Raw genomic sequence first — 22,422 nt, 5'->3', positions numbered from 1 at the left:
CACTCCATGGAAACCAGTGTATGAGCCACAGGAGGTCGTCAGAGAGAACACTGCACTTCAGAGGGAAATGTAAAACTATGACCCTGTTTATCCGCATGAATCCCAGTCAGTGTGCAGTGAGCAGGACCCCCACCCTGAAACTCCCCCTCGTGCCTGCACACCCCCTCCACACGCACAGGGCCCCCCGTCGAGGTACTGGGCTGGCCGGAAAGTTCACTAAGTTTTTTCTGCAGGATGGCTCTAGCAGTGCTCAGCTATCTCTAACTTCACTGAAACATTTTGTTAGACTGTATTGTGGCAGCTGCCATACTAGTGTGCATTAAAAAAAACATCAAAATTGGTGAATTTTTGTGCAGCCATTTTAATATTGATGATGGAAGAAGATATACAACATTTTCGGTGTATTATGCTTATATTATTTTAAGAAATGTAAAAATGCAACTGAACCCCCCCAAAAGGATTTATGCAGTGTATGGAGAAGGTGCTGTGACTGATACAATGTATCAAAAGTGCTCTGTGAAGTGTTTGGGACCACTGACATTTTGGCCAAGTAACTCTGCTGTGGGACTGTCTGATGCACTGGAAGTTGTTTAGCAGCAACCCTGACCTCTACCCACCAGAAGTCCATAGTGGGAGATAGCCGACATACTCACAATATCCAAATCAATAAAGTTATTGGTGAAAGTGAAAAATGTCTTATTTTACGGAAAAAAACCAAACGGACTTTTTGCCCAACCCAGTGTGCTGAGCCCGGCTCCTCTCACCGAACCCAGCCCTCCACTCCCAATGATCCCCGGGCGGTGCCGCAGCCCCGCTAAGCCAGCACACCCACAGCTGAGCCAGTGCGCTGGCCCCTCACAACGGCCCCCGGCTGCAACCTGCAGCTTAGAGAAGGGCCCCCTGCCCCCCCCCACCAGTGGCCTGGGAGTAATCCCAGACCCTTGCTGCCTTACCGCTAACATTCCAGTGGACACCAGGAGCCACCGACTTTGGAAGGATCCCCAATTTATTCCTTGACCTCTGTCATCACTGCGGGTTACAGGTGAGGACTGTCTCGTTCCCTCTCTGTGTACGGGAGACCCTCCCCCACTGGCCACCCCCCCAGGCCACACCACTGCTGTTGCCAAGGACTGCATCCACGCCCCTCAGGTGGACTCTGGTGCCCACTCGCCCAGGCTCGCTGCTCACTTGGGGTGGGTCTCAGAGAACCGGGGCGGTCTCAGAACACACCCTGTCCTACACCTGCTGGGCCCTTTCACCTTGTCTGCCCGTCCCCAAGCGCCTCAGGCAGAGGAGTCTCTGCATGTGCTCCCCAGCACGTGACACTTGAGGCCCTCACATGTACACAGGACCCCTTCTCCTGCTCCTGTCTCTACCAGAGGCGGGCAAAGCACACGTGTCCTTTCCTTGTCGCCCCAGAAGCCTGCTCTGACTAATGGGATGAGTGGAAATCTGCCGGCGGGCATCTTTGTTTTCCCCGCCTTTGGCATACACACCGGGTCTGGAGCCACGCAGCCGTCCCATGATGCTGAGGGGCTGATGTGGGGACGAAGGAGCCGAGCACAGGGCCACCAGCCAGGAAGAACCACCCGGGACTGACCACACGGAGCCGCTGCTCACAGCCAGGCCTTGCGATGTGAGAAAAAAGACGGGCAAAAGCATGCACACACACATCCACACGCATACACACACACACATCAATTTAAGCTACTACGTGTTACTGAAGCTGACAGCAGTCTTAACTGCCACAGTCACCTGTATGACCGTGGCCAGTCTGCATGGCTCTCCAGCTGTGCTCGATGCCCGGGACTCTCCTGCCCATCCCTGACTCTGAGGCCCAGCACAGGGACCTGTGTGTGGCAACACTGACAAAGGCCAGGGTGCCTGACAGCACCAGCCACGGGGACAGCAGTCCTGAGAGGCTGCCACAGGTAGGTGGAGCCAGGCCTGGCCTCCATTCTAGACAATTTTCCGGAACACCACCTCATTGTGAGCAACGGACGGGGGTACCTACGTAAGAGGTTAAAAACATGTGCGTAAAACGTTACCAAATGTCCACCATGGGGAAGTTAGTTCACATGATAAGAAATGACTTTCAAAGCCTTGACTTTCAAAGCCAATGACTTTCAAATGACTTCCAATTTCTTTTACTACGGAAATCTAACTACAGTGAATTACTTCCATGTCTGCTTTGTCTTTCATCAATGATGACGACTTAGGAATATAATGAGTTTGCTCAATTCAAGCTCACTGCTGGGTCAGAAGTGAGGCTGGGCCTCCTGACCACGCCCGAGAGTCCAGTGGGAAGAATTCCAATGACACCTTGTCCCTCACCTGCCCACCTGGGAATACACTGTTCTCGGAGTAGCCCACGGCACCACCAACACTCTACAACTGCTACTTCTCATAGGTGCTTCCACACCTTTTCAAAACTACCCATGGTGCAAAAATATTATATTTTATCAGAGGAGTATATTTCCAATTTATTCAAATGTTATCAAAAATGTTTAACTCTTGGAAGAGTAACATATGGTTTTCTGTCCCAGCTGCTACCCACACACTTGGCAGGGGAGCTCCAGTCTTTCTGTTCAGAGAATTCTTAACTCCGATCTTTCTGGATGCGAAGCTTACAGTGCCCTCTGCGACCCTCACTGGATCCGGGAGACTACTGAAGTAACAGCAGCAACCCGAAGAAGTGCTCAATTTCTCTTCAGTGTCTTTTTCACTCGTCCCTACACACCAGCTTGGCGGCTGCCTACAGCAAGCAGGGAGGGGGAGGAGCACCTCAGAGGGTCTCTGCGGGGGGTGTAGAGACCCCCTCCAGCCTGGCCCACACACGTGCAGGACGAGCGTTCAGTACCAGCTGTCAGGAAGGAGTTTTCAGAATACAAGTCGGGAGAATACACTAAAACCAGAACCAAGCACACATGCAAACACCCCAGTGCCAAGTTCATGAGATGACTGGTAGCCTCAAAGCTGTTTAAAAACAAAAAAACCTGGACAGCTTCCAAAGCTCCGATTCTTTCCCCAGGATATTACTGAGCAGATGAGTATTTGACACAGACACAGGGCATATTCAGTCCTTGGTCGGACGCTAGAAGGAAGCTGGTGGTGAAAGCGAGGGCATCTCTTACGAGAGAAATGGATGCCCTGGGCAACGTCAGTGCGGGAGAGCCAGCCTCTCTCGTGTCCCGTGTCCCGGAGCAGGAGCGCGCTTTGGCCGGATGACCCGACCCTCGCGTGACCAACCAGGCACTTACCGTAGATGCTGCAGGTTCTTCAAAGAGACACGGGGCCAGCCCAGGCTCCCCTTACCTCTGGGAAATGCAGATGCAGAAACAAAGAGAACATTTTTAAATGCCAAGCGGTGTGTGATTAGAGGCCCCTCAGTGGTTAAAAGGCTCTGTGTCAGAAAGCAAGGTGGGCCAGCACTGCGTGAAGTCCGTGTTCCCCTTCCTTCGATTCCGGGCCCGTGTAGGGAGGGGCCCTGAGTGAGAAAGGCCAACCCAGCACATTCGCCTGCTCTTTGGGTCCGTCAGGATGGGACCCAATCGTAGACCCAGGGTCCTGCGTCAAGATGACATGGGTGCAATAAACAAACAAACCCCAAAAAGCCAACCAAACAAAACAGCTGCTGAAGACTTCGGTCATAGAAAACTAACCCTTGGGCTTGTATGTTTTTTGCCCGAACCGGGAGCGGCATCACTGGTTTTGTGGGCAGTTACCCAAAACAGCAGGACAAACGGGGAAGGAGGGGCCACGTGTGCGCTGGACTGACTCCACGAGAGGCCCAGGCACAGGTCTAGAGCCGTGTGGGGCTGTCGAGGACGGGGCACCGTGGGCGTCACTCATTCATGGGGAGGCCAGGTCAGAGCGACTCAATGGCACACACACCCTCAAGTGGCAGAAGAAATGTATCTGCCACTTGTGTGGACACACACCCTACCCCACAGAGCAAAACACAGGAAGGGCAGCTGCTCGGTAGAATGGCGTGAATTCCTCCCTCTCTAAAAATAGTGCTTTCTGGCATAAACCATCTGCTGGAGAGTGGCTCGACTTAGCCATCGAGCCCTGGAGGCAGAGGTGGTGCATTCAGCGTGCCGGCTCCTGCCCAGCTGGGTCCCACAGCCCTGCACCTGTGCCACGGTGCGCCACGTGTGGCTCAGCCAGAGGGATGCAGGGGGATGCCCCGCCCCCTCCCGGAGGCTCCAGAGCCCAGCTCTGCAGCCCGGTCTGCAGCACCTTGCCCAGCCGCTGCGCAGGGGAGCTTCTGCAGGGCCCCACCTGTCTTAGGAGGGGAAACCTTCTTGCTTCTGCTTCATTTCCTGAGCTGATCATTACTTTCCCCACCCCTACTTTGGAAATTGGTCGGAGAGACAGAGAGATTTTCTTCTTTTCCTAATCCACATCTTTGTGTGACTGCTTGGGGCAGGCACCCCATACAGTAGGGGGAAGCAGAGGCACCCAGGGTCCCCCCACTTTTAAGTATCTCAAATGAGACGCTTACCTGGCTTTGTTTTACCATTTAAGACATGCAGGCTAACAGGGTGAATGTTCAAACCCATATTTACTAGCTTTTAAAACTGATGTCACGTTTAAATAACACAATGGCCCTGGCTGGTGTGGCTCAGTGGACTGAGCTCTGTCTGGCCTGCAAACCAAAGGGTCACCTGTTTGAGTCCCAGTCAGGGCACATGCCTGGGTTGCAGGCGCATGAGAGAAAATCACACATTGACATTTCTCTCTTTCTCTCTGCCCTTTCCCTCTGCCTAAAAACAAATAAACAAACAAACAAATAAATCTTTAAAAATATAAGTAAATAAGTAAATAGCACCACGAAAACAAAACCATCACAGGAGAGGGTCCTGCTTCTACTGGGCCGGGGAGGTGAACAACCCCCCCTTTTCCCCATAGCGAAGACACATTCTGTCAGGCATTCTGCCTGAAACTTTTATGATAAATAATAAGCATAAAACAGAACACTCATATTCTAACTGCACGCCCCTTCCCTGCCCCCAGCCACTGAGAATTCCTGCTCCTAAAGGCCCTGAAGGTTGGGTCTATCAGCCTGAGAAACAGAACCACTTGAAGTATAAAGTGAGTGTCTTGCTCCTCCAATGACTGCACTGGATTTATTTTTAATCCAGAGGTCCCCAAATGTCATTACTAGTCATTCCACTGTACGAAAAAGCAGAGCTCCTACTCTGCCCCTTTCATACAAGTGACGATCCTGTCCCTGGTCTGACTTGGGGACACGCACCAGTCAGTGGGGTCCCGCAGAACACTTGTCAGTCGGCACCAAACAGGAAATTTAATTTGAAAGGGCTGGGCGGCTTGCTGGGAAGAGACAGGGCTGGACACTGAGAGAAGGGCAGGAACACTGCTGAAGGCCACGGGTGAGTCTTTAAAACTCTTTGCGTTTCCCACTCTCCTTACAGTCTCACCTCTCGGAGAAGACGGAGGTGAGCGGAAGGAAATACCCACCGGAACGCCCCAGAGGACCCGCCGCTGTGTCCCTGGGGCAGCTTCCCAGCGGGGCCTGAGGTCCCGGCCCGGCACGTCCGCCTTCCTCCCACCGACACTGATGCTCCGCCCTCTGCAGTAGCAACAAACTAACCCCCTGAGCCTCCCCGCCCGGCAGCCCTGCCCAGTGACCTGTCCCTCTGGGTCTGAGCACTTTGACGTTTGCAGCAGAGCTGCCAGGAAGGTACGCCAATTCCCCACATTCCTCTGGCCCCTACACACGCACATCATAACACCCTCCCACTGGAGTGGGCCCACCCTCTACATCAGGGTTCACTCCTGCTGTTGTACAACCTGCGGCTCTGAAACAGTGTAGAATGACACAGGTGCACCACTGTCACACAGACAGAGCGGCTTCACTGCCCTCAGATCCTTGGTGCCCCGTCCACCCACCCTCACCCCACCCGACCCTGCCCACCAAGGCAATCCCACTGTGAAGAGTAGGCCCAAATACTGAACGGGTTGGGCCAGAGAAACGTTTATACTTAAACATTCTTCTGGAGTCGGGCTGAGGGTAGAAGCCCTGAAGACCAATGACGATTATAATATGTCCACTTAACTCAGAAAGAAACAATGATTTCTTTTTATTTTAAGTGTTCTGTCAGGACAGAACGGCCACTTCACACTTGGGTGTCTCGGCTGGCCGCAGTGCTGCTGAGACCACCCCCAGACAGCCGTCTTCTCCTAAGAGATCACGCTGCTTTTCGTTCAGCTTTTCATTAAACAGTTCAAAGAAAGCGTAAGTGCAGGATCTTCAGCGACAGACGTTTCCAAGTGACCCTAATCGGAGACACGCCGTAAAGCTAGTCACCACAGGCAGGACACCAAGTGGCCATAGCTAATGCCGGCCACCCCACCTGGCTGACTCTGGCCTCGGGCCTCCCAGACCGTCCGGCGCGTGGGGCTGAGCCCCCCCGCAGGACCCTGCCCAACTGCTTCTGCTTAAACGAGGCCCCGCTCTGGCCTCCGACCTCACCTCCGTACCACTGGGATCACTAAAGTACTCTCCACATGTGACTGCTTGTCTTTTTTTAGTCCTCACCCAAGGACATTTTTTCCCATTGCTTTCAGAGAGACAGGTGGGGAAAGAGAAACATGGATCAGTTGCTTTATGTGCCCGAACCCGGGATCTTACGCACCTGGACCCGAGATGAAACCTGCAACCCACGCATGTGCCCTGATCAGGAATCAAACCGGCATCCTTCGGGTGACAGGACGGTGCTCCCACCAACCGAGCCACGCCGGCCAGGGCGCCACACGGAAGCCACTGGAACTGTCTCAACAACCAACGGACGTGGCAGAGCAGCAGTCAGAAGACTGAAAATGCCGAGTCTCGCAGCGTAACTATTCTTACTGCCGTACTTACTCCCCACTGCACCCTTCTTATCTGCCCACGGCCACTGCCACACTCCTGCCTTCACGGTCTCCCCAGCTCAGCAAAGACTCGGCCCACGAATGGGTGGAACTGTTGCTCTGGGGGGGGGGACCTACAGCCGCTCCAGCCCTCCTGGGCGCCTGCCGCTGACCTGGCCAGGTACGCCTCTTACGCCTGGGCTTCCCTATCCCCCTTCCAAACCTTCTCCCTCAACCCCTAGGGAAATGATCTCCCCCAGGACAAAACACGGGGATGACTGACACTTGTCTTCTTTTCAGACTGTCCCCAAACTCTTACAGGGTGTTATTCGTGACTTCCGACAAATTAGCACCCTGGCTGTATTTGTCTATAGAGGAGAGTCAGATCAGACTCTGAGTCCCGTCGTACCAAACTGGCCATTTAAGGCTGTGATGAAGTCCAACAGTCTTGAATTCCTTGGGAAAATAAGTTTAACGGGCCACCACCACTTCCCAAGGACATCGTGTTGCACACAACTGCACTGGCTCATTGTAACAGACAGGCCTCCACGATGAAATGCTCTAGAGTTTTCCTCTTCAAATGTTACTTTTTAAACATACTTTTACTGGTTCATACATATTAGAAGGATGCAAATGACAAGTCCATCCATTACAGGTAGGTGTCTAAAGGTCACAAAGTAAACAGTGTTGCCGTTACCTTCCTCCAACCTCATTTGTCAAGGACCTCGCTGCTCCTCTCACATGACGCACTCATTAGTCATCAGGCCAATTTTCGTTGAAACGACCTACGGAATCAATCCAAAACGAAGGGCAGCTAACCTGGCCTCTGTCAGGGCCAAGGAGGAAGCTCTGATAACAAGGTTTCAGAACAGTTCTGAGAATCGAGGGTGTGACCTCCTCGCTCAGCCTTTAGAGGAAGGCACCGTGTCAGAGGCGAGCAGCTCCCGAAAGCTCGGTTCCGAGAGCCGCCCTGCAGGGGACGCCAACGTGGAGGGCCAGCTGGAGGACACAGCAGAGGTGCAGTCCCGGCGCTCCTGAGAAGGAGCCCGGAGTCGGGAAAACCAAGGCGTGGCTGTAACCTCCAGAATCAGCAGAGGGACGGCAGGGGCGCCCAGGTGCGGGGAGGGCAGAGGAGCCACGTCCGGTGCGTGGCCGCAGCACGTGGTCAGCACGCAGCAGTGATTTCTGGGGTCCCTGAGCCAGAGCCCTCTGGGAGGTCCCCGCCGCCAGCAGGGACGGCCCAGTGCCGGCAGAGCGTCTGCACTGCACCTCCGCGGCGATGGCCGGCAGTCGAACACGAACAGCGGCATTGAGTACTGGTAAGACGGTGGAAGAAACGGCCCGGGAGGCCTCGCTCTGAGAACCGACCTCACCGTTCCACCTGACCGCAATCACTGATAAAACCTTCTCCTTCATGCAACCAGGAAATTGGGTGGTTTGCTTCCAATTACAACTGTTATTTTTAGGGAAAAAAGTACAAAAACAGGGCAACTGGGTCCATGTAACAGTGACTGTGTGCAGAGCCTATCAGGAGAGGAAAGGAGCTCACGTAGCAGCCTCCGGGGGAGTAGAGAGCTCACCCCCAGCCGTGTGGACCGAGCCCTCCTAGGGACGCACTCAAAGACTCTCTTCGGCCCAATGTCACATGCCACTTAGCAGAACACACGGCAGTGCCTTCCGTCCCCAACAGGCACACGGCCCCCAGGTGCAAGCACAGTGTGAAGGGTACATCCGTCCCGGGGTCTCAGGAGGTGGCTTTCAGGTCCAGGGCCACCTTGAGCTGCGAGTCCTCTGCAGGGACAAGGACAGTGGTTCCCTCTGCCCGAACCAAAAGGGACCAGATTAGGAGACTGTCGGTCACTGAAGTTTCTGGGTGACACTACTCTCTCCACCTCTGCATTTAATGGGACCCAGAGGCACAGCTGCTGGAGACAATGTGGAACCTACCGGCATCCATGAGACGAGTCAGGAAGGAGCCGAAGGTGTGAGGCCCGGAGAAGCCTGGGACACAGCTCGACTCGGGCCTCCTTGCGGTCTTCCCCAGACACCCTGCCTTTGAAAACACGCAGCCACGTGGGCAGAGGTGGGGGTGGCTTCACTGCACTCTCAGATCGAGGAGAGCGGCCTTCCAAACCATCACGTACGCGAGCAGAGGGAAGTCAGTCAAACCCACGGGCAGCTCCCTTCCTGGGCACTCTCCTGCAGGGACTGGGGCGCACGCTGCGGGCAGTCTCGCCTGCTTCTGAGCTGGTGGCGGACGGGCTGAAAATCCCGTATTTAAGGAGAATCCCTGTGAGCTGGGACTAAATAAACTCCGGGTCTTGGCCCCATGGTGCTCCCCCTTCTCACGAACAGCTGGACAAACGTCACACAGCCAGCGAGTGACACTTTCATGAGGACACCCTGGTATGACAGCACCCCACCACTGGGGACAAAGGGAAGCCCTCTGCTAACAGGGCCATCGTGCTGCGAGAATTCCTCATTTCCAACGAGGTGCAAATAAAACAGGCTGTGGATGCTGCGTGACTCCCTGGGCCAGGTGGCGTGGTGCTGGGACACACGGTGTTCTTCAGGTTGGAAGCCAGGGTGACGCTGTTAGGGAAGGACATTCGACCTGCTCAAACTGTTAGGTTAAGTCTCCATAAATGCCGAAGCCCCGCCTCCCCTTTGCTGCAAGGGGGCTATGTGTCAATTTTCCAGGGTGCTCTTACCACTCTGAGGGGACACATGACCGAGGACCTGGTGTGGGGAGCAGGTGACAGACTCACCAGAGAGCATGGTCAGAGGCTAGATGGCAGGTCCTTAGGAGACTAAAAAAATCAGCTCTTCTTTGCTTTTCAAGCATCCCATCCACCACAGGGCACCTGCTGGTCTGCCTCTCCGACCTGCCCCTGAGCTGTGTAAACACCTGGGCTAGAAGGACACGGGTTCAACCCGCTTCCCGAGTTCAGGGCTTCTGAATACGGCAGCAAGAAGCAAAGGCACCCTGTGAGTGTGGGCACGGGTGTGGTTTTAAATAAATGACGTCCGACGGGGAAGAAAGCCGAATAGGATGATCGATTTAAAGGTTTCCACAAGGCGGTGCCTTCTCCTCAAAGCACTCAGGAGTGTTCAGATAGGGGCTCTGCCACCCAGCTCCCGGAGCCGCAGGAACGCGCTTGAGACACTGCACGCCCTTCAGCAAACTGGGAACTAGGGAGAGGTTAAAGAGAAGCCGGCCATCCTTCATCCGAGCCCAGTGCAATAAGAAACTGTCCTGAACAATGACAGAATGCAAAGAATTATATGTATAACACCTGTCAAAGCTTCATCGAGTTACAGTGTGGCCACTCAGGAACTGAGTTGAAGTTAAGATTTCAGTATGTCCCAAAAAAATGTACTTAAAGCCCATCAACAGTGCAAACGGGATCTGGGGGACGGCCATGTTCCTTAGAAATTTTCAAAACTACTTCGCAACGCTCATTTGGAGCTGACATACTCATGACAAGTAGCGTTTATAACTACTCCCTTCAGAGCTGACTCCTGGTCTTAGGGCCGGATCCCTGAGAATCTGGGGTGAGGGACCGAGCTCCCAGAGCCTCCCTCTCTGCCCCCTGCCCTGCACTCGCCTAGAAAGAGCTTACACCCTTGTGCAGAGCAGCAGCTCGGTGACTCGCCCAGGCCTCGCTCAGGGTTCCAGCTGTGGCACTGCTGGTGTGTCAGCCCACGGCAGTCTCCCGCATCCCACTGTGCCCCGGGGTCTCCCCAGGGCCACCCCACCCCGTCCCTGTGACTCAGTCTGCCCATTCTGGCGGTCCTGCAGGGAGCCCTCTCTTCCCCGATACAGGGCACCTTGCCCTCCAGGACTGCTGCAGCCTCAGAGCCCTGTGGCCCGACGCCAGCTTCCCCCCTCAGCCAGTCTGCAGGCCGGGCCGCTTGCCAGAGGGCAGGTTCAGGAACCTACCATGGCTCCTGACAGCTGACAGAGTCAAGTGTGAACTCCACTTCCCATAGTCGAGGCCCTCTGCCTCCACCTTCAAGCCTCCTCCTCAGCCACTTGCCAACTGGTGGCTCCTGGCTCTGGGAGGCTGCCATCCTTGAGACCTTTGGCAGGTACAGCTCATTCCTATTTGTTTCAAGCCACCTCCTCCATGATGCTTCTCTGAGCACTTCAGCCCTGAAAACCCTGCAGCCGTCGCCGGCACCCTACACACCGCAGCTGTTAGAGGTCCGTCCGCACCCTACACGGCTCTCTGGGACTTCTGTGGTTCAGTTCCGTCTCCCAGCTGGGCTGCGAGGGCTTGTTGAGGTGAGTGACTGTCCCTTTGCAGTCTTTTTCATGTGTCCCTGCATGTGGGGCACAGAGTAGCAAGTGCTCAGAAAACGTGGAAAAGACCTAGGACCACAGAACTTTAGGTAGGAGAGGACCCCATTCCGTGGTCCCACTGTGCGGAGGGAACAGCTGCACCCCAGAGCCGCGCTTTGCAACCAGCCAGACCCAAGAGCGTTGGAACACGCAGTGCCAGATGGTTTCGTCAGGGGCACTGACCCCTTCCTCCTGGTCCCCAGATCCGCGCATCGCGCCGCCCACCCCAATAGCTGTCACCTGATCCCTTCTGGGTTTAGTTTTTAAAGTCCCCCAAAGACATTTGCAAGCAATGTTTACTTAGTCTAGCAGGGGTGTCCAACCTTTTGCGACTCTGGGCCACACTGGAAGAAGAGTTGCCTTGGGCCACATGTTAAACACACAAACACTAATAAAAACTGATGAGCGACACAAAGGTTTTAAGTAAATTGACGAAATTGTGCTGGGTCACACACATAGCCAGCCTGGGCCGTGAGTTGGACCCCCCTGAAGGGTGACTCAATATACCTGAAAGTGCACATTCTCCCCCGAAACAATGCGCCACTCCCACTTTTCATGCAGTCGGGCTGTGTTTTTTAAATTTCCCACTTTTCACGCAGTCGGGTTGTGTTTTTTAAATACTAATTCAGTCTGATGCCACTGACGACAATCGTACTTAGCAGCACTGCCCTCGGGGCTGGGGAGGGAAAAGCCCCCCCCCGCTCGTGGTGAAGGGGGGCACTGCTCCAAGGTGCTCCTGCCCTTGGCTGGCCCTGTGTGGAGACTGGGACACCAAGGAGGGACAGGCCAGGACACACCCCCCACCAGCCCTGGGTCACATGACAGGCTGGGGGGGAGGGAGGGGGGGCAGCAGCACCAGCCTGGGTGCGGGCAAACCAGAGAGGAAATGCAGACATGCACATGACAATGACCACTGTGTCTCTGGGGGCTCACTCGGCCACCTTCACAGACAGTGGCAGGTGCTCAGCCGAGCTGCTGAAGAACAGATGCGGGTTTAGCTCATGCGCCACAAATTACTAACGGAAGGGTGCAAACCTGGAGGTAACTGGAGGCTTGTGCCTTTCTATTTTTTGGGTCCCAGTCTTAAATATAAGGGCATTGCAGAGGAAGGAGTGTAAGACTGCTGTCCACACACGGCGACCTCCTGCGACCTTTGACCATCAGGGCTCTTCCAAGCCCTCCCGCCAGCGGCATCTGTACACCCAGTCTGGTCAAGGGGCTGTGCGGGTGCAGCGGGGCGTCACAGCACTGGGGGGCACCTGGGGCATGATGGGGGGCTGTCCCTGTCCACAACTTCTCAGGGTGGCGTTTGACGTCAAGCAGGCTGTCTGGTTCTTTAATTAACTTAATCCACCTAACCACAGTCTTTAAATAATTGAGTGCCTTGGTAACCACTGTTCAAGCGCTTAAAGAATTCTTGTTACAAGAACATTAGTTACAGGAATGTTTTAACCTTTTAACTCTAGTTTGCACCATTCACTTTCCCCCTGATTATTCACAACCTGAGGTGAATAAAATATACAGCATTTGAGCAGGGAAGCTTTGATCACTAAGGACAGGCAAGGAGCGATGATATTCAAATGGCATCGTCTGTAATTCATGATAACTCAGTGAACTGAAACATACACAGATGGAAATAAAATTAGGTTGTTTTCAGAGTCGTGTGATAATTCTCCCATCTGTCACAAACTGGGTCTTTATGTGAAGATCAGAGATTCCTAAAATGCTTAGATTCTTGTGGGGGAAAAGTCACGTTTTTCTTATTTACTTCCTAGAAATAGAAATGACCTAGATTGACTGACTGTTCTGTAGCTTTCAAATGTGTGCTTCTCCTAAAAAATGGATTGTACACTTTTATTTATTGCTGTTCTTTGGACTATACATGATGTACATTTTCTATTGAACTTCATCAAATACTGAATCTCCTATTGTTAAATTTAAGAACATACGCGGCAGATCCTCCTACCCCCTCTTCCTCCTTCCCCCACCCCGCTTTCCACTGGGCCTTACATAATATTCAATTGGAAAACAGTGTTATAGTTCAGACGCTCTTTCTTGGCCTGGAGGTCGAAGCAGCTGAAGCTCCTGTTAAATGAGTTCAGCAAGGCAACCGGGCCCAGAGGATTCCCACTCTCCCCTGGAATAGCTCGTGCCTCCTCTCCACTCCAGACTCCCGGTCTCCTCCTACCGCGCTCAGGCCCCACCCCCCGGGCCTAACAGTCATACAAATGGCCCATGCGGTCACTGGAAATCAGGGAAGTATGGTACCCTGTCAGTACGGCCCTCACGCACCAGAGGGGAGGGAGTACCTCTTGTGCAGACTCTGGACACCCAGGAGGGACCTCAAGTTCAACTGGCCCACGATCTCAGTTCACTTAGGACCCTGCACCCGGAGCCCGCGCCTTCCCTGGCCTTTCCTGTCTCTGTGCTGTCAGGGCCTCAAGTGGAAACCAGAGGGCCGTTTGTTAAATGTTTTTATTTTAACCCATTGACCTTAGAGAGAAACACTGATTTGTTGCCCCACTTATGTGGGACATCCATTGGTTGATTCTTACATGTGCCCTGACCAGGGACGGAGCCCACAGCCTTGGCATATTGGGACCACGTTCTAACCAACTGAGATACCCCGCCAGGGCCTTGGGGTCATTCCTGACGACTGTTTCACTCACACCTCACATCCAACCCCACTGGGTCTCTCACCACGTATCTGAAATCTGAGGCCAGGACCTACTCCACCGCCCTGCTCTGTGCCCCCGACAGGCCTGGGCTGGGCTCTCGTACCAGCTCCCCTTTCAGGGAGGGCCTTGGCGGCCTCCGCTGTCCTCCAACGCCAGCCAGAGTGAAGAAGCCACTAGAACGATCGGTCGGATGGTGTCAGCCCTTGGCTCAGACTTTCCCAGAGTTCTCCACTCACCCAGAGAAAAGCCAAGCGCTTCGCGGTGGCCTGTGGCATCCTCCACCCCTGCCTTCTCCTCCCCATTCACCTCATCGTGCCCCCTCTCTCTCAGCTCCAGCCACAGTGGCTTTCAGCTGCACCCCTAACACAGGGACTTTGCTCTAGATCACAGCTCCCTCCCTCCGGCTCCTCACCCAAAGGCCAGCTTCTCAGAAGCCTACTCGACCTCCTTGTCAGAGACCACCACCCGGGACCCCTCTGCACCCCCAGGCACCCACTCACGGAATGCGCACTCCCATCTCTGTTTCCGCACTCCCATCTCTGTTTCAGCAGTGAACCCAAACCACACCCTTCTTGTTTCACTTTGTTATCGTGTTTAAGGTACCTCCCACCCCCGCTCCCTCCCCCGCTAGACTGACACACGTCCAGGACAAGGTCCCTGAGGGCCGAGACAGTAACCTGGTGAACCCAGTGCTCAGTAACCACTTCCTGGAGAGGGAGTCCTGTTTCTTGTGCTTCTGTGTTTGTTCCTTCATTTGTGCTTACACAACTAAAGTGAGTCCCTGAGTAGTTTTGTATGAATTTGCTAGGGAAGCCATAACGAAGAGCCACAAGATGGGGCGAATGGAACACAAGACACTCACTTCCTTGCAGTTCTGTGGCTGGAGGCCCAAGATCAAGGCGTCGACAGGTTCCATTTCTTCAGCAGCCTCTCTCCGGGACTCACAGAGAGCGACCTTGTCGATTCACCTTGGTTACACGCCCCAGCCCTTCCCGGTTACCTGATGTGAGGACTTCACCACGAGAATTTGGGGGAGACACAATTTAGCCAATGACTACCCCCTGCACTGTGTCACTATGCAATGCTCGGGCTACTTGCTGGGGCACACCTGCATTCCAATCCAGGCCATACCGTTTCTCCCTTGGGGACCCAGGTGGGGAGTGGCTCAATCTAAACTTCAGAGCCAGTGTCTGGGGAGAGGGGACAATGACATCCACATCTCATTAATTCTTGTGACAACCACGTGTCAGCACTGCCTGGCACAGTGAAGTGTTCAGCAGATACTCATCTTTTAAAATATTTTATTTTTCTGTTTTTCTTTTTTTTTTTAAAATATTTTATTTATTTATTTATCTTTAGAGGGAAGGGAAGGAGAGAGGGAGAGAAACATCAATGTATGGTTGCCTTTCGTGCGTCCCCTGCTGGGAACTGACCTGCAGGGAACTGGCTTGCAACCCAGGTATGTGCCCTGACTGGGAATTGAACCGCGATCCTCTGGTTCGCAGGCCTGCGCTCAATCCACTGAGCTACACCAGCCAGGGCCTACCGTTTTTCTTTTTTCGTGATCTTCCCGTTATGTGTGTCTGTGGCTGCCCCTTTCCTTCTTTAACCTGCTAGGGGGCGTCGAAATCAGATCATTGAATTCGTTACAATTGAATGTAAAGGCTCCAAGTTGAGATCAAAGGCTCTGCAGAGAATAGAGCATGAACTTCAGGCCTCTCTCTGGCTGATTGAGTTTGCTTGTTTGTTTTGGGTGAAATTTCTTTCCTTATTGTCAGTTTTGGTCCAGATAGGGTATTTACTGTGCAGTAGAGAAAAGGTGATACCAACGTGAAGTTTACCTTTGTCGCCATTGGGAAAAAAAAGGCAGTGCCATCAATCGGACCCAGGACTAGTCATGTCCTACAATAAATAAGCAACCATGTGTTTTGGAAGAGGTTGTGGAAGAAGCGCACAATTTAAATGGCGCACAGCACTTAGAACGAAGCCCACAAGTCTAAGACGCTAAACAGCCTCACAGAGTGTTTCCCAAAAGGACATAAAGCCCTTATTAGCACTCCTCTCGGGGCCCCGCAAACACTGTTCTAAAGCGGGGTCAGTAAGCGTTTTCTGGAGCGGGAGAGACAGTAGTTTAGGGTCTGCAGCCACATGGTCTCTGTCACAGCTGTGCAGCTCGGCCACTGTCCCTGGGGAGCCACCAGGAATGACCCGGAAGCAAAGGCGCGTGGCCGTGCAGACACCAGAGGGTCTGAATTTGATTTTCATAACACTAGAGTGTGATAGAAAATATTATTTTTGACATTTTCCCACCCACTGCAAAATGTAAAAACCATTCTTAGCTTGGGCTGCACAAACACAGGTGGTGGGTTGGATTTGGCCAGGAGCACAGTTTGTGCCCCCCATTCTAGTCAAAAGCTCAATAAATACTTGTTATTGGTGAGAACAGATTTGTCTCATGAAAACTGGAGCCCTGGTTGGTGTGGCTCAGTGCTCTAAGCATCAGCCTGTGAACCAAGGAGTTAGTTGCTGGTTCAGTTCCTGGTCAGGGCACGTGCCTGTGTTGCGAGCAAGGTCCCCAGTAGGGGACGCGTGAGGGACAACCACACGCTGATGTTTCTCTCCCTCTCTTTTTCCCTCCAGTCCCCTCTGTCTAAAAATAAATCACATCTTAAAAAAAAAAGAAAACAACTGGAAAACCACAGATCGATGCAGCATCTCCATTACTGCTTTTCCCGTTCTCCAACGCAGTAGGAGCTCCCCACCTCAGTCAAAAGCTGGGGTAAGACAAGCTGCAGCAAGTTCTGTTCTGAGCACCTGAAATAAGAGTTTCAAAATGTCCCTGCATACACAGGAACAAGGCTGCACCATGTGTCTGGGTGACAGAAATAGAGACTGAGCTGTCTCACGGACCCCATATTTACAAAGCAGCAAAAGGCAGCGGCAGCTTTACATTCATATGCATACAAAAAACGTATTTTAACCAATCACCCATCCCTTGATGTAGCCTTGCTTAGGGGGGTGAATAAGGAAGCAAAGAGACAGAAAACAAACATGACAAACCATTCTTAGGAATGAATGATAGGAGATCACTCAAAATTTTATGTGGCTACTAAAGATAATTTTAATAAAAATTCTTCCTTACCCTCCAAGTGTCACACATTATTTCCTTAACCTTTGAAAGACATCCCAGTATAAAGGTGAAATGGGAAAGGTGAGTCCCACACGCCCTTTATTTTTACACAACGCTTCCCTCTGAGCAGGTAGAAGTGGGCTGTGCTTTCTTCCACGCTGTAGCCGAGAAGAAATGTTACATTTTTGCTGGAAATAATTCAGCATCCTTGGCAGAGCAGAGAAGGACAAGAACATTGCTCAATTACCAACCTAAGGCTTTCTCCAAACAGACCATGAGGACTTTACTCAGTTCCTTCTGGGGGAGGAAAAAAGGAAGCCTGTCCTTTCTGGGACGAGAAGCTGCGACATACTGCATTCACGCTCTCGTATACAGCATGGAAGGCCACCACGAACGGTGCCTCTGTAATGCCCCCCTATTTCTACTCCGGACAAGGCAGAGGCTGACCATAGTGACTGACCAGGTGACAACAATCTCCGTGACTTGCCATCAACTGAGCAAAAAATGCTAAACACACACACACACACACACACACGCTCACGCGCAGCATGTCCAGTACCTACACAAAAGAGAAGCACGGACCAATGCATCTCTTTCATTTGGGCTGTTCTGGGGTTTTAGACACTATACGGAACATGCAATGTTGTCAGTAGCAGGTCAGTACAAAACTAACAGAAGAGTATGTTGATTTACAATAGATTCTAAGTTCTGTTAGAAGTCTATTTGAATTAGCAAATTCAATCCTATCCTATCAATGACAAAAATTCATTGATTTGCTAACTTTACAAACCAAGAGGCTCCCTTGCATTCAGTTTATCCTGAAGTGCCCCAGCCCTGACTTCCTGAAAGAACTCTTGTTTCTGCATGAATGCAGACTTTCTTAGGAGCCCCGGTGCAATCTGAATACCAATAATAAGCCATCCATCCCCACTTTTTTTTTAAAAACAGGAGCTGCATTTTTTAAAAAAGGACCAGAAGGAAGTGTGGGAAATAATCGTCTCTTCAAAATGTGAACCAATATTTTTGACGTTGAATTACGCGCGTACGGTGCAGAGCTTACCAAGGAGTCGCACAGCAATGGGAGATCCCATCTGAGAACTTTTTCCCAAAACATTGCTCTTATTCCCGTTCCATCTTTTAAAGTCCCGGTTACAGAGTGCTAAAAGTTCTCACCATTCTTCAGTGTCTGCCCACCACTGTGACCCCGTGGAGACCTCCTGGAGCCCAGGGGAACGCTTCTGCAGAGAATGAATGATTCTCAATTTAGCACACGCACCTGTCCAAAGGAAAGGCCCGGTGACTCCTGAGTGACCTGAGGACCAGGCACGGGCCAGGGACGCCGTGCTGGTAGAAAGCTCAAGAGTCGTGTTGGGAAAGCTAAGAAGTGAGGTAACAGGTCTGTCTTGTTTAGGGCTACGTTTTAAACACAATTTTAAAAAGATCACAACACAATCTGGACTTCTGTTTATTCAGGGTGAGCGCACTTGGGTTTAGTCATTCACACGCCCAGCCTTTTGGAGCACAGCACTCTTTACCAAATAATTACTGAAACAATCAGTTGGACTTAGCCCAAAGCGACTAAAAACAAACAAGCCCTGGGAGGTGGGAAGGAGTGGGATGAGGGAAGAGCTGAAGTAACAGTGTTGATTCACCACCCGGGCGGGGGCCAGTGGGATGAGGTAAGGGCTCGCGGCTGCAAATCGCAAGGCCCCTATTCCAGAACTGCACAGGTAGCGACCTAGCAGTGCAAGCCGAGATGCACTGTCCGAGGATCTGCTGCCCTGCACACAGAGACTGGGCTGCGCCGGACGCTCTTTGAGACACTTTCCGGGGTCCACATACCAATTTACAAACCTCTGCACAGGGGCGGGCGCCCCCCCTTAGCCGCGGGCAAAACCCAGCCTTCCTTCACTTGGTCTAGCAGCACGGACGCGCTGCCTGGGGGACGGGCGGGCCTCCCGGGTCACCCCCGGACGCTCCTCCACTGGGCGCACGTCCTACGGGGTGACTAGCGCAAGGGAAGTGCGCTCCCAAGTTTAAGGGTGGCCTTGCACACCCGAAGTTGAAGAAACTGCTGAATCAGGGTGCCCCATTTTGCCAGGGGCACGGCGTTGCCTCGCTCTCTCTCCTACTCTGAAAAGAAACCGGATCGGCCTGTGCGCTCAGAGGTCACCTGCAAGGAGCACAGTGATGTCACCCGGTTCCCCCAAACTGCCCCAAAGGTAGGAAAGAGGGAAGGCGCCCTCCGGAAGGTGACCTTTGAACGCGCTACGGATCGATTCTGCAGCCTGGGCCTGCGGGATGGGTCCGGAGGGAGGTGCGTGCGCTCGGAACCCAGAGTTTCCAGCATCCACGGGCCTCGCTGCTCTGCAGCCAGGGCGGTATAGATTTGAACCGGAGCGGATACGTGTAAGGGACCCAGAAGAAAGGACGAAGCCCAAGAAGCCCGTAGAGCCACTCAGGCCAGAGGCTTTCGTAAGAGACCACTTTCCAAGAGTTACGGGCAGCAACGGCCAAGTCACGTTCTGAGGCCACCTCACCGGCTTCCGGCTCCACGGAGCCCGCCCTTGGCGAGTCTCTTTGGGAGTGGCCGGCGGTTGGACGGGCCAGGGTGGCCGGGGTGGGGGTGAGCGGGTCGGAGGGGCGGGGGCTGGGGGATCCGAGGGGCCCTGGGAGCGGCGGGGGGGCATCGGGCTCCTACCGGTGGTGGAGAGCACGGTGCTGGCGAAGAAGAGCGCGGAGGTGAAGTCCCAGTTCCAGTTGCCGGAGGCGTTGCTCAGCACCGACACGCCGTAGTTGCTGGCCTCCAGCACCCGGCCCAGAAACTGCTCCAGCTGCGGTTCCGACAGGCACTCGTGCTCCTCCAGGAAGCGCCGCTTCAGCTTGCGCAGCTCCTGGCGCAGCAGGTCCTCGTAGGGCAGCTCTACCGACGAGAAGACCACGGCGCCAAAGACCAGGTACAGCAAGTAGCCGAGCACCAGGAAACCGAAGCACCAGGCCGAGCGGTGCCGCTCCACCAGGCGCACGCAAGAGCTGCCCGCCAGGGACTGCAGCATCTTCCCGCCGCCGGAGCCCGAGCCAGAGCCGGGCCGCGCCGCACGCCGCCAGGAGCGGCTTCGCGCCCCCGCCCCTCGCGCCCGCCTTCGGTTTCGGCCCCGCCCTCGGAGCCCGCGCCCGCCGCCAGCGATTGGCTCGTTCCCGGTGGCTTTCTTCTTTTTTTTCCTGCTTCCTTTGGCAAACAAAGCAGCGATGATGTGGCGCGGACGTGGTGCTGGCTCAGGTAACCCGAGCGTCCCTGGAGACCGTGTGCAAACTTGCCCGGACCTCGGGACTGGACAGGCGGCCCAGGCGCGGGCTCCTCCTGCTGCCGCCGGGCTCAGTAACCGAACCGGACTGTCAGAGCGTGTGCGTATGTATGCACGAGTGTGAATGTGAGATTGTGAAATGTACATGTATGTCTGTGAGTGTGTGCGTGTGAGTTTGTGGGCGCGCCTATGTGCACACGAGCGTGTGTGGTAGTGTGTGTCTGCGTACATTTCTCTGTGTGTGAGTGCACATGTGCTCAAGTGTATGTGCACGTGTCTGAGAGTGCTTCTGCGCGCACGCGCATGTGAGACTGAGAGCCTGTGCACATGTCCATGTGTGAATCTGTCAGTGTGTGCGTATGTGTGTGACTGTGTGCATGCACGGGTGCACCCAGGGGTATGTGTGTCTGTGAGTATGCCCATGCGTGTGCCTGTGAGAATGTGTGTGCACGCACACATGTGTATGTGTGTGAGGATGTCACCATGTGAGTGCATGTCTGTGTGTGAATGTGTCTGAGAGTATGTGCACACACGTGTGTGTCTGTGAGAGTTAGTGTGTCTGTGTACATGCCAGTAAGAGTGTGTGCACACACACTGTTGGCCACCCTTGCGGGCTTTGCGCTGTCTGTCCAGGCGCTGGTCCCCGCTGACCCTCTCTCACCTGTTTCATCCCCGCCAGTCACGAGGACCACATGGAGAGCGAGGGCCCACTTTCCCATCTGTCTCGCTGGCCCAAGGGTTGAACAGCTTGGTTCCAGCGAGGACACACCAGCCTCAGTCACCTTGGCCTCTTACCAGAAGTCTCCTCCCACCCTCCCACCCCCCACAGTTTGGGGCTCCAAAACTGTTTCTGAGCTCCAATTCTTTACAATGTGAAGAGTGGGAAAGGGCCCCAGATGCCAACTGCCAGGAGAAACTGAGCTTTGCCAAGTGCGGTTTCTTGTTGAGGTGAGGAGGGTCAGGGAGCCACTCTCCTGTGGTGACCGTGGAAGTGGGTGCGCCTGTTGTGGAAAGGCGATTGGACCGTCTGTGTCAAGAGCCTGGAGGGAGTTTATGTGACTCCGTGGTGCTTCCTAAGAAAAAGTCATCAGAGAGGCAGAGGCAAAGATTTGCAGATAAGACCCTTCTTAAACAATATGTATGCATATTACACATATAAAATATATGTGCATACACATATATATGAAATAATGAAGAATCAGAAAAAATTTAAATGTTCCAAAATAGGTGAATGATAAGTTATGATATCTCTACAGCAAGGACACCATATAGCTAGTAAAGATGTGTTTGAAGACTGTGGAAGCCCATAGCATGTTTTATACAATATATATTAGAAAGTATTTTCTAGCATTTTATAGAATATATAAAATTGTATGTACGGAGGCTCCAACTTGTTAAAAACAGAACTGTCCCTGCCTGGTAGATGCACCGCATAGAAAGAAAACAGCTCCTAACTCATTCTGGGGGACACTGGAGTGTATAGGTGGTTTTTATTCATTGTACATTTTTATATTTTTTAAATTTTCTACAGTGGACATAGTTATTGTCATAAAGTAGAAAAACATTAAAAATAAATGAAATTGAATTATAGAATTATTTAATATGCCTCCTAAGTTTCTGCCTACTTTGCTGAATTGTAAAAATAAACACCCATATTTGGTGTTTATGTAGGAATTTTCATCAGTGATTTTTCCCTTTTAGGAAATAACCTTATCCTCTACTTAGAAGATTGAAGCCATCCCTCCACTTTACTTTTCTGTACCTCCAAGCCTCTGAATCACAAATTTGTTCTTTCCTTCTCTCTTACCCTTGAGGAGAAACGCACTGGCCTGCCACACCTGTCCCTTGGTCCCCCGGAGCCCCGCGCTCCCCAACCAGTCCCCGCCCTTCCACAGCCCAACGCCTCCCTCTCTGCCAGCTCTTTGCGCTCCACCTACAAACTCACTTCAAGGCTCCATCATCCTACAGTGTCCTGCTCTGCAAAGTGCTCTGTAACCCTTGCTCCTCCCACCCCAGCCTTCCTGATCTTTGTCAGTTTGACACATTGCTGAGGTCACCTCCTCCCCTCTAGAGAGAAGGTGTCAAATA

General features: G+C 53.0%; 1 protein-coding gene across 1 annotated transcript in view; it reads right to left on the bottom strand.

Moving 5' to 3' along the window:
- Window positions 1-20,164, bottom strand: part of KCNK1 (potassium two pore domain channel subfamily K member 1) — a 36,554-nt gene extending 16,390 nt beyond the window's left edge. Inside the window, exon 1 of the mRNA XM_037136759.2 lies at window positions 19,731-20,164. Coding sequence (XP_036992654.2) covers window positions 19,731-20,085 — 355 coding nt within the window. The 5' untranslated portion in view covers window positions 20,086-20,164. The remainder of the gene's footprint in view (window positions 1-19,730) is intronic.
- Between the last annotated feature and the right edge of the window lie 2,258 nt (window positions 20,165-22,422).

Source organism: Artibeus jamaicensis, unplaced genomic scaffold, assembly GCF_021234435.1.
Source record: "Artibeus jamaicensis isolate MK-2021 breed Jamaican fruit bat unplaced genomic scaffold, CSHL_Jam_final contig_473, whole genome shotgun sequence".
Taxonomy (NCBI): domain Eukaryota; kingdom Metazoa; phylum Chordata; class Mammalia; order Chiroptera; family Phyllostomidae; genus Artibeus; species Artibeus jamaicensis.
This window is presented reverse-complemented; position numbering and strand designations above follow the sequence as displayed.